The 12,644-nt window shown below is 41.8% G+C and overlaps 1 protein-coding gene across 1 annotated transcript; it reads left to right on the top strand.

Annotated features, from left to right (window-relative positions):
• The first annotated feature begins 889 nt into the window (after positions 1–889).
• Positions 890–3,923, top strand: olig1 (oligodendrocyte transcription factor 1). Its single transcript, XM_007227755.4, has one exon. The coding sequence runs from the start codon at positions 1,506–1,508 to the stop codon at positions 2,244–2,246; it is 741 nt and encodes a 246-aa protein (XP_007227817.2). The 5' UTR covers positions 890–1,505; the 3' UTR covers positions 2,247–3,923.
• Positions 3,924–12,644: the final 8,721 nt, after the last annotated feature.

Consider the following 12,644-nt stretch of genomic DNA (forward strand, 5'->3'; position numbering starts at 1 on the left):
CTGGGCCAGCGGAGACCTGCTCAACCAGGCATGCCATAATGTTTAATGGGGGTCCACAGGAAACAGGCAGCGTGTGAATGAGCTGATTGAAGCTCCAGGTGCAGCTACAGAGGCCAAACCGCAGCCTGGCCAGCTTGGCCCAGCCGGAGCGCACCCAGGCCCCCACAAAGACGGCCCTCATCCCCCTGCCCGGCTCCACCGTGCCCTGCCCCGCTCCAGCCGCGCGATAAAGGCCCGCGGAGGGCAGGGGTACGGATGTGATCCCCTCCCCGGCACCACACCCCCCCCCATTCAACCCCCGCAAGCTGGAAGGAAGGATGGAGAGAGTGGGAGGGGGGCCGGTGGACACCAGGTTCTTTCTTTTGCCTCCCTTTTTCATCTTCGCTCTCTGTCTGTGGGGCAGTGCAGGTGTCCCTTTCTGGCCTCTCCCTCGCCCCTTCTTTCTGTTTCTGTTTCTTTTCACTGAACCCTGCACACATACACATACACACACACACACACACACTCATACAAATGAAATACACACAGCTGACAAACATCCCAGCTCTAATCCATCACAGGCTGGCTTTCATAGGTCAGATCGTAGGAAAACACACTCTCACACACACACACACGCACAGACACACACACATGCACATTAAACTGGCAGGTTGTGAGGTTGTGTTCTGTTGCCCTGCAGGTGCCTGGCATGGCGATTGGTCTTTTAGTATCGGTCCTCTTTCCTGTCTCTGTAAGAGTGTGTGTGTTTGTGTGCGGATGCCACGATACCATTCACAACCGGTCAGACAACACTGGTGCCTATAAGCATTTGCTATGCTTTTTTCATTTAAAGAAAAATGAAGCTTCACTTCCACTTCCACTTCCACCTCCACTTCATCTCCTGTTTCCAATATGGCTGAATTTTCTCACTCTCTGGGTGAATCTCCTCCTCTCTGCAACATCCTCTGAGGGGAAGGGTAATTAGATCGATTGTAAGGATTGTAAGGAATAGAGTTGGACTGTTTTACATGTGTTTGACAGAGAGAGGGAGGAAAGAGAGAGAGAGAGAGAGAGAGAGAGAGAGAGATGGAGAGAACAGAGTTTGAACATTAGATCATTACTCCTGTCTTGTCCTCCTCATTTTCTCCCTATGGTCTGAGTGTGGTCCAGTCAGCGAGACTGTGTGATGGACCAGAACGATTTGAAGACAGTTTGACTAGGAAAAACCTTTAAGCTCTCAACCAATGGCCAGTGAAACTTCTGGGCATGGTAGACATGGGTATGGACTTGAAGAACTGAAGCATTGAAGAACCAAGGAACTGTTGGATGAATCTCCATTGATTTCTGCTGGTGGATGACCCCAACTGGAACCACTGGCTAAAGAATCAAGAGTTCTTGGTGACCTGCAAGGATTCAACAGCTGTCAACGTGATCTAAATGTGGATGAGAAGACTTTTATGAGAACATCCTTGACTTGTGGAGGAAGTGACTCGTAGAACATACTTCAGAGCAACTGCTTTGAAAAAATGCATCCAGCGTCGAGTCTCAAAGTCAGTGAACAGGACGAGGAATCTTTACAGCAGCTCATGCCCAGATCTGTGAGGGTTGGCTCAGTAGCCACAGCAGTAGGAGGATCACTGTCTGATCTTGGGGGTTTCCAAGGGCCCCAGAGACACCCCAAACTCCCCCGAGAGCTCAGCCTGGAGGAACAGCAGGATCTGCGACGGAAGATTAACAGCCGAGAGAGAAAAAGAATGCAGGATCTTAACTTGGCTATGGACGCTCTGCGGGAAGTGATGGTACCTTACTCGTCTTCCCCTTCTTCCTCACCTCCCGGAGCTGGAGGGGTTGGACCACAGCATCCTTATCTTCCTCACGGACCTCCTCCGAACGGCCGTCGCCTCTCCAAGATCTCCACCTTGGTTTTGGCACGCAACTACATTCTTCTGCTGGGATCATCTCTTCAAGAAATGAGACGACTCCTGGGTGAGGTCAGTATTGGGATGGGCGTTGGTGGAACAGTGCCGCGAGTGCTCCTTGCTGGAGGGTGGCCAGTTCTCACAGGGCCAGGGCAGCTTCTGCTAACCCCTCCGGAGGTCCAGCCACTCGGTGCGGTAAAGTGTTCTCCATTGCCAGTGAATGACCCCTCAACCTTGGGGGAGTCATGGAGTTCAGCAGGGGTGGTAGGAACCACGCTCTGCCCCTGCGGGGTGTGTAGGGCACCTAGAGTGATGCACGGCCCACCCACATCACGCTTTCAAAAATAAGCCCTGGACTTCCATAAGAGGACATGCATTTCTAAGACTTTTGATACTCTTAGTTATACTAGCTTCTCTTTGTTCGTTTGTTTGTTGGTTTGTTTTGTTTTGTTCACTTTTTGCTCTTTATTTTGTGATAGTGATTTTAAGATCTTCATAGTCTAAATTTGCATAAAACTATTATTACATAATTTATATATTCCAGTGGTTCTTGGGCCTGGTTTTGGAACAGTGCTACCCTTCACATTTTAGCAATTGAAAAACTGATTTTAGGGCAATTAACAAATCAAACATGTCTTGTCTTGTCGTGTCTTGTCTTGATTAACTGAACTAGTTGTCTTAGAGCAAGGAACAAATCAAAATAGCCACTGGTATATGCAATTGAAGATTAAAGCATTGCATCAAAATATTAATAGGAAACAAAATATGTAAAACATATTGTCAAGATTGAACTAAGTGTTTTTTTGTTTCTGAAGTATGTGAAATATCTCTAAATATATCTAAAACCTATGAAAGACCAAAAAGATGTATTTGACTGTTCAGCTTGACTGAAACATACTTCAAGCTAGGATGCAAACACAGACACAGACTGTGGTTTATACAAGTACCTAAGTACCTCTGGTGTGCATTATTCCCACTGTCCAACAGTCATGGCGGTAACACCATCTAACTGGCTGTTTGCAGATGCTATTCTCTATGCTTTGCACTCTATGGTCCCTATGAGTAGCCCCTGAGAGCAACATAAGAGTTTACGTTAATGTTTTGTACAGTAGGACCATGCATTTGCTGAGCATTGGCTGGATTTTTCTCTGGTATTTGCACTTCTTGCAATCTCTTCTTAAAGTGTGTTTTTATTTTTTTTATGTTTTGTAAACGCAAAAACAGGAACTTATTTGTGTAACAAATTATCCTCATCTGTCAAAGCAAAGTGAAAATGAATAAAGATTTTTTTTATGGTTTATGAATAAATATATACAGTAAATGTCTGTGCATGTGCAGTATGTGTGCTTCAAGAAACGCGGTGAATATTCACCTTGCCTCCATCAACAGGCTATCAGGCTATTCCATCCAATGTTATTCCCTTTTCTTTGTCGGTTTGCTCTTATTTGAATGTATGCGTGGGTGTGTGCTTGTGCTCTCTTCATCTAAGTGTATGTGAGCCCTAGCAGACTGAAATAATTACTCCAGCCCTCTCCATGCGCCGAGGAGGTGCAGCTTATGGCAATACTGCAACAGTCTCTCTCTTTCTCTCCCTCTCTCTCTCTCTCTCTTAGCCCGGGCCTTGCTTCTTCTTTAGCCCACCTCAAACTCTCCCATTCAACAGGCAACAGCCCAAACAAACCCAGACATCAAAACGCGTCTCTGTAATTACTTCGCTCTGCTCTCCGGCCCTCCCTCCGTCCCCCAGCCCTCGCTCACAGAGGTAAAAGACCGTTTATCCCCGGCCGGTGTGCCGCATATTCATTACGCTCTGCTCACAATACGTTCAAACGCCCAGAAAATGTGTTCCCATCAAAAGAGCTCGCCCTGCAAAAGTAGAAACGCCACCCCTTCACCTCCCCCCTTCGGCACCCAAAACTCTGACGTCCGTCACCCATGGCGCTAAAGAGCAGGCCTCTTTTCAACCCAAATAGAAAAGGAGGCAGCGGTGAAAGAGAGCAAAGGCAGTCCCTGCTTCAGGACTGGGGTGGGATTGGGGGGGTGAATGATAATGCCGATCATAATCATAATGATGATAAAATAGTGGGAATAATTGGGCCGGCGGTGAGAGGGGGATTAGCTGGGCCGGGCGAGCGAAAGAGGGCAGCAGGTTGAAAGGAGTCTGTTACCCATCGGGTGAGACAAAGGGAGAGGTAGATGCCATTAAGTGAGATTAAGCCTAATAGAACTTGATTTTCTTACAAGGAAAGAAAAGGAGCAGGGAGGAGAGGAGGGGGCTGGGCCAAGGAGTGAGAAGGATCAAAGACGCCCCGACTTAAAACCCCACTTCTTGCGAGGACACACACATACCCACTGGACTGAGGATTCTTTGTATTTACATATAGCTGTCTTACGTTCTAACTTGAAGAGGATTGCCTCGCGAAATTTTATTTTCATTCATCTCAGCGCTACTCTCTCTCTCTTTCCCTTTTTTTCTCTCTCTCTTTCTCTTTCTACTACTCTCTTTCTCTTTGTGCTTTGCTTTAACTCATCAGCGAGGCTCAATCCAAAACAAGGCAAAACAAAAAAGAGAAACAACAGAAAAGAAGCAAGAAGAACAGAGCTGTCCTATTGTTCCTCGCTAAATACAAACCAATGTGCCGTTGCGTAGCTCACTGATATATGACCAGTAAGCAGCCTGGGTCAGAGTGTGGATAATGTGTGTTAATTTGATTGTTTGTTTGGATGCATGTATGTTTTTGCGTTCTTGAAGTATACATCTATATCTAAGTTTGGTTGACTCACATCTCTAAATTCTCTATGTTGGACTAAACATCCAAGAAAATGTGTTAAAAATATAGTTTGGTTTGATTCTACATGTTTTTGTGTCTCTGTGTGGAAGAGTTTGAGTGTAGGCTGAAGACTGATTGAGGGCCATCCATCCTCGGCTCTTGGTGAAAGGACGAGTGTGAGAAGAGTTCCACTCCTCCTTTCAGCTCCTCTGTAAATGCTGAGGATTTATTTCCCCCCTTCCCCAGGGTCTTCTTTAGCCCCTCACGCCAACTAAATCTCCAACCTCTCGGTGACTTATAGCGGGTGAGAGAGTCATCGATATATCACACAGCCCAGCACCCACACACACACACACACAATAAGGGGAAAGCAACACTCCAAATGTAAAGGATAATAAATATATAATTAAATACATGAATAAATAAATAATGATAGGGATGATCGGAGCCCTGAGAGAGCACAATTGGCCTTGCTCTCTCTCTCTCTGGGTGGGTACAGTACAGTAGATGGCTCTCTTTCCCCTCATCAGTCCTAGGGTGATGTGGATCAGCACAAGGCTGCGTCTGTGAGCTGATGTATCAGAACCGCATCGCTGTGCTTTCCTTCGTGCGTTAGCTCTGTGATGCTACTTGACAATGCTACAGCATCAGCAGCAGTTCAAAAAGAGGCGGAGTCTGACTAGCACATGCATCAGAGTTCACCCTCCTGGTGTTAGGAAGTCCTAATGAGTGGGTTGGGTAATTGGCCGTGGGGAGAAAATACGTAGGATGAAAATTAGAAAGAAAATGACCAAATAAGCTCATAAGATTCCCACTGGGCTGGTTAAACATCACTTCCTGTGTGCTACTTTTTTTACCTGTCCCTCGAGGAAAAAAAATCCTAAATTTATTTATAATGTGGAGTTTTCCTTTCTGAACACAATAGAAAAAAACGTAACACTTTATAATAACTTGTATTAATATACTTTTAACTAATGATAAGTAGATGTGAACAAAGCATTAGAAGTTGAATTTGAATATCAACAAATATTTACACATGACAATTAATCATCTGCATTGATATTCATATTTAGAAATGTTAACCAATCATAAGCTCAGCTGAATTTTAACATTTATAAAACACTAGTAATACGAATTTTAAACCTGACAAATTTTGCCAATGTCTTTATTAATATTTAAAAACTTGTTAGCAACTTTTTTGTTCCTTAAAATGTTAAAAATAATAGTTATTCATCATTAGTTAACTATATATTAATGAAAGTTATTATAAAGTGACCACTGTGCTTCAATGGGTTAAAAGGTGTAGCTACTGTATGAGTAGGAGAACTGTTTAGGGTCAGTAGTATTGGAGTATGGTAGCATCATGATACATATATTTTTCAGACCCTTCTGTAATTATAAATGCTTACAAATAATAAAACTTTACGATTCAATGTGGGGAGTCTGAGGGATAGGAAATGCTGAGCAATAAATTTGAGCGTGTGAATGAGGGGTGAAGGGGGGTAAGGAGGGGTGAAACTGCAATCCCTGTTCCCTTCCCACCCCTCTTATTATTTATCTCTTTAACTAAGTACCCCCCTCATACACACCCCTTAAATTCCTGACTGCTGTTCTACAGCCCAGCCCAGCCCAGTACACTCACTCTACTGGGATTAGTAATGACCTGTGCTGTTAACCCTTCACTGTGCTACCACCCCTAACACACACTGACACACACACACACACACTTAAGACTTAAGAACAGATTATGGTCTTCTTAGACTACAGGCTTTAAACCTAGTGCTGGCATATACGTGCAAATGCACATAGACAAAGACAGTGCAGATAAACATGAACGATTGTGCTCCATCCAATACTATTGGGATTGGTTGGGGTGTTGAAGATGAGATAAGGTGGTGATTATCCAACATGCTAAACTCTCTACTGTTTTTTATTGTTGAATACAATCAAATCAAATCATAGCATAAAATAAAAAAAATAAATAATATATAGTAGAATTTTTTTTACAGGTGTGGTCCTATTAGATAATGGGGGCCCAATATTAGCTATCTAGAAGTGAATATAGCTGGATTTAGGACATGTCAGTGTGTCTTTGATCTAAATACACCTTGTGCAGCTCGAATCAAGCAAAAGGCATGAACTAATTCTCTTAATCAATCATGGGTGTGTTTTGAGCATACTGTAACATGAAATAAACCAATCAGTGTGTCAGTTGTCATTCCCTTTAAGAGGCAGGTGAGCTCTGACTTTGGCACGTTCGTATCTTAACAGTGCAGCTCTTTGCGTGTCTCAGCAGAGACAGATACTGACCTGCTCGTTCACATTTTAAAGATACACCTGCTGATCAATTAAGGGAACATCAATGTTTTTTTTTATTCTTTATTCTGACGCTATTTTAACAGCGCAGGTGCAAGGAATTATAATAGACTGCTGATGGGGTGTAAGGAGGTTCTTCTGGGCAGTGTAACTCTTGATAAGAGATCAGTGACTCTCATTGATTGTTGATCGTTGAGTTTAGGTGACTTTGAGAGTGAGAATTTGCTGCTTAATGACTTGCAATCTAAGCCATCTTTCAGCCAGCCACTGTTACCTTCATTTGCAGTGGAGTCTTGAAGACAAACCAGGACTGCTATGGACTGAAGCATGAAACATTTCTGTATAATTTTAAGCCAAATATCCAGGTTCTGTTTGGGATCTGATAATGGTCAGGGATTTGAGTATAGAGATTGCCCAACAGGGTACTGGAGCCTCTTTATGCACACAAATATATTTTTATTTTATTCCGGCAGCTCCTGTTTTGTTGCGTTATTTTTTATGTCATTATTTTATGAGTTTATATAATCTCTATATAAGTGTTTCAGTCTTTAAACTGTCTACCGAGTAAAGAGGAGTGCAAACACACACACACACACACACACACACACTGGCCTCTCAGGGCTGCAGGGTCTGCACTCTCTACCATGAAGAGATAAGCAAACACACACACACACACTCACACACTCACTCAGTAACACACTTTCTGTCCCCAGTAGTGTCTGTCAGTGTGGTAATGACCCGCTGGCTCTCAGTTTGACCTTTTTCCCAGAGTTTGCCCCCGGGTTAGAAATGCCAGTTAACACATCACAGAGCCAGGCCTCTATTCTTCTTCTCTCTTTTCTTCTCCTTCTCTTCTCTCTTTTCTCTCCGCTCGCCCCGCTCGCCCCGGCCGTGCAGCTGACAGCGAACAGGTCGCTCTCTTTCTCTCGCCTTCCCTTGCTCCTCTGTTCTCCCTCCTCTTTTCTTCCTCCTCTTTTCTGCTTAATTGAGTTGTTTGGCAGACAGGCTTGTCAACCCGCCGCCACATCGTGGGGAGTCTGGGTTTGTGTGTGATGGTGTGTGTGTGTGTGATGGTGTGTGTGTGTGTGTGTGTGTGATGGTGTGTGTGTGTGTGTGTGTGTGTGTCTGTGTATGTGGTGGGAGACACAGAGCAAGGGTGAGCTGGCCTTTGTGCTCTGCTAGACGGGTTAGTTTTTCACAGTTAGTGCTGCTTGAGTAGATACTGTGCAGAGAGAGAGAGAGAGAGAGAGAGAGAGAGAGAGAAAGTGTGTGTGTGTGTGTGTGTGTGTGTGTGTGTGTGTGTGTGTGACGACTGCTGTAATTTTACTAGGGTAACATATCTTCACTGGCAGAACACACAAGTTATTTCATGGCATTATAACCTTTTCTAATCAATTCATTATGAAACTGACATAGTTTTTAAAAAAAATCAGCTGTTTTTCTAAACACAATAAAATAATATAAAATGAGAAATGGCTGACATAACACAAAAAAGATGCAGAGCTTTCAGACCTCAAATAATGCAAAGAAAACAAGTTCATATTCATAAAGTTTTAAAAGTTCAGAAATCAATCTTTGGTGCAATATCGCTGTTTTTTAATCACAGTTTGCATCCTGGCACGTTCTCCTCCACCAGTCTTACACACTGCTTTTGGATAACTTTATGCAGAAATTCAAGCAGTTCAGAATGGTTTGATGGCTTGTGATCATCCATCTTCCTCTTGATTATATACTAGTGTTTTTTTTTACTAGTGTTTTTTTTAAATTGGTAATTAATAGCATTTATATCAGTTTAAACATTCACATTTGTAGGGAATAAAATTATTTCACACCAGAAAAAATTACTAAAATGATTATTTTCTGCCAATTAAACTACTATCACAATAGCAAAACATTTTGCCCTGACCAATTCCAGAGAGGCCAGAGGTCCGTCTCATTTAAAGTGTTTATTGAAAAAGACAGAGAGCAATTTCTCACCTCCCAACAAGTGTTTTCACACACAGAGTTAGATGGATATCTCACTTCACCATAAGAGGCAAGCAAATACAACCAGTAACAGCAGGAGGACCCAGGGTCAATACCAGTTCTTAAGAGCATCGTAAATAGTGTGTGTGTGTGTGTGTGTGTGTGTGTGTGTGTGTGTGTGTGTGTGTGTGTGTGTGTGTGTGTGCGTGTGTGTACAGGCTAATCAATCACACAGCATCTCACAGCACACAGATCACAATCTCTACTGAAGAACGTTTATCTCTCTCTTATTTATTCATAATTTATTAAATTATGATAATGAGAAAATACTGTCATTTTTAATACACTATTTTGTTTCACAATGTTAGAAATTGTATAGTTTAATTTATAACATCTGATTAATTATTGCTTTTTATTTGTACCCATCTTAACAGATTAATCCATAATAAAGAACCATAACTTTACTTTTTTAAATTGAGAGTAATTATAAATTAATTAATTTACATTTTCAGCAGTATTTTTATCCAAATGCACACATTATGCACAATATTATCCCAAAAATAAAGAACAACATTTACAGGAGAAGGAAAAAAAAACTTTCTTAGCCTTTTCATGAAAATCAATAAACTATAATATAAAAAAAATAAACTAATAGTTTCATTTTATTTTGTAGCATTTCTACTGGTCTCTTTTTCAAACAACATAAGGCAAAAAACAAATGCAAAGATTTCTGTCTGATGGCAACAAAAAAGGAGACAAGAAAACGTCTTAACCTTTAATACAACTCAATAAAGTAAATAATTTATTAAAAATGTGAATTGTTATTATAATATATATATTTTTTTTAAATATTACATATTTATAATAATGGGAACAATTTCATTAACAACTTCATTGAATAAAAACAATAACAATGTAACAATACAATCATATACAAGAGGCACCTGACACTGTTTCACTGTTTGTGCAAATGATACCTCATAAAATTAAAATATATCTTTTTATGTATCTACATACTATACCTCACCATACTGAAATCTTCTATTAATTCACAATCTCCAAATTATAATCACTCATAATGACACACTTGCATAATAACATCATTACACCCTTAGTCTTATGTACACACTTGCATTTATTATATTTATTGTGTCTATATATTTATATCCATTTCTAAAGATACATATTTAAAGCATATATTTTATTACACAGTATAATGGGATATCATTACCTATGTATTAATGTCTCTTCACTTTTACCACTCTGTGTGTGTGTGTGTGTGTGTGTGTAAGAGAGAGAGACAGAGAGAGAGACAGAGAGACAGAGAGAAAGAGAAAAAGAGAGAGAGAGAGAGAGACAGCATGTACATGTAAGCTTCATGTTGGCTTTTGAGGTTGAGTGATGCTGTCCTACCCTCTTCTTCTCCCTTGTGCACTCTGCCACAGATCAGAGACAGAGAAGGGCAAACCGTTTGTGTGTGTGTGTGTGTGTGTGTGTGTGTGTGTGTGTGTCATTTTATAGACAAGGTCTGGACTGGAGCCACTTTACTTCAACCTTCCCCCAGCCCTCCCAAACATGCACACCTCTCCGCTCTTCTGGGGCAATCTGACATCAGTGCCAAACCCCAACACACACACACACACACACACACTCACCCTCTGTAGTCGTACTGACAGCAGAACTCAGCCAGAAGGCAGACAGACGTTGTGCTGACCAGCACAAACCTGAAGACACAGCAGCCCAAGGGCGGTCGTAGGAGGCAGCGAGGAAGGGATGGAGACAGAGAGAGAGAGAGAGAGAGAGAGAGAGAGAGAGAGGACCTGATAGAAGTAAAAAAAGAAGAGAGAAGCAGGGTCAGCCCCTCTCTTCTCCAACCTGCTGGAATGCCAAAACCAGCCGGCAGGGTCAAAGCCTGACGCTCCACAGAATCCATAAACGCCCGTGTCCTCTTAAACTGGGCCACGATGTAAATTACTCACAGCTTAACACATTATAGAGGGGCTGAACATTTATGCAGACACGGTAGACTGAACTTAAAACGATTAAATAATACAAACAATGACTGACTTTTAAATCAGAAAAGACACATATCAATCACTGGATCTCGTTGTATAATATTTACTTTAGGTGTCATGACCTGATACTTGGCCCACTTTTGCTGCGCTTTATTGCTTAGTAATATACTTATTGAAGCTATGAGCTGCAGATCAGGCAAAATTGAGGTAATCAGGTAGAAAAGGGATTTTTTTTCCAGAAAGACTGCAAAAAGGAAGACTTTTATTTTGACAAAAAAAATAACAATTTAAAACAAAAGTCCTGAAGTTAAAGGTCTTCATCCGCTAAAATCCACTTTTTCTTGTTCTTTGTGAAATGCAATAGGTCTCTCTGAGTTGTATATGGACGCTGCATGTGAAACTGCTCCTCAAACTCCCTTGCCTGCAGTAGCTAGTAAAAGAAAATCCTCAGAAATAGAGTTGATCAGAGAGACGTTATGGCGTCTACGTCAACCAGTGAGTTTATGGCCTTGCCCACCTCGGCTCAACACCACCCACAGGTGGATTTCTCCCACCTAAGGCTGTATCTCTGAAAACATTTTGTTCTTTGCGTTTTAGAGCTGTAAAATATATACTTGTGTTTTTGTGTGCCTTCATGTCTATGTTACCTTCTGGCTCTCTCCATTATTTAGGGTGATATATTCAGATCTGCAGGATTTATAAACCAGGATTTATAATGTTCCATGTTATTGGTTATTACCTGCTCTTTATAATATTACCACTCTTTATAATTGGTTCCATCTTAATCTACAGTTACAGTAGCTATAACAGTCATCAGCATAAGTGTTTAGGTCCATACTGTTTTGAGACACGCCTGCCAGCCAAGGCAATGCAAATTTTGGCAAAGCACTGGTTCTTTTTTTTTGTCTCTATGGTGTAAAGACTGATAATAGCCTGTCTCAGCTTCCTGTAATTTGTCCATCAGTACAAACCCTCTAGTCGAGCATTTTCATGCTGAGATCACATAATTTGTTTGGACCAAACTTTGGTTCTTTGGTCTAAAATGGGGTTTGCAGACAATTGTTTTTTTTTTTTACAATTGTTTTTTGGTTTAGACCAAACATAGTGAACTTTGGATAGTTGTAAAAGCACCCTAAACATGCGAACATCAGGACATCAGGACCAGGATTTGTCAGTACGAGTAGTATAGTAGATTACATGTAGAAGATTTGGTTTCTGGAGCTCTACACTCATTCTATCACTATCAGTCGAGTTTTTGACCTTCACACACATCATTTGCAATGCAGCCCTGATGATGAAAGTGGTATAATATGGTTAATGTCCTGATGTCCTTACGCAGAACGCTCAGCAAAGCGGGTGGTGTGGGTTACCAACTGCACTGTGGTAGAAGGGCATGGTCACTCCCCCCGAAGACACACACACACACACACACATTAATACACACACACTAATACACACATGCTACTACACTCATACACACAGGTCACTCCTGGTCTCTGCAGGTCAGGTGCTGCTTGGCTTGCCTGGAGGCTAATTTGCATATATTAGCATGCTGTCAGACAGTCAGAGAGTTGGAGCTGACCCAAACAGAGAGAGAGAGAGAGAGAGAGAGAGAGAGAAAAGGCAGAAAGACACACATAGATGTAGAGAGAAAGAAGGGACAGTGAGAGAGACATTCG

The sequence above is a fragment of the Astyanax mexicanus genome, chromosome 11 (genome assembly GCF_023375975.1).
Source record: "Astyanax mexicanus isolate ESR-SI-001 chromosome 11, AstMex3_surface, whole genome shotgun sequence".
Lineage (NCBI taxonomy): Eukaryota > Metazoa > Chordata > Actinopteri > Characiformes > Acestrorhamphidae > Astyanax > Astyanax mexicanus.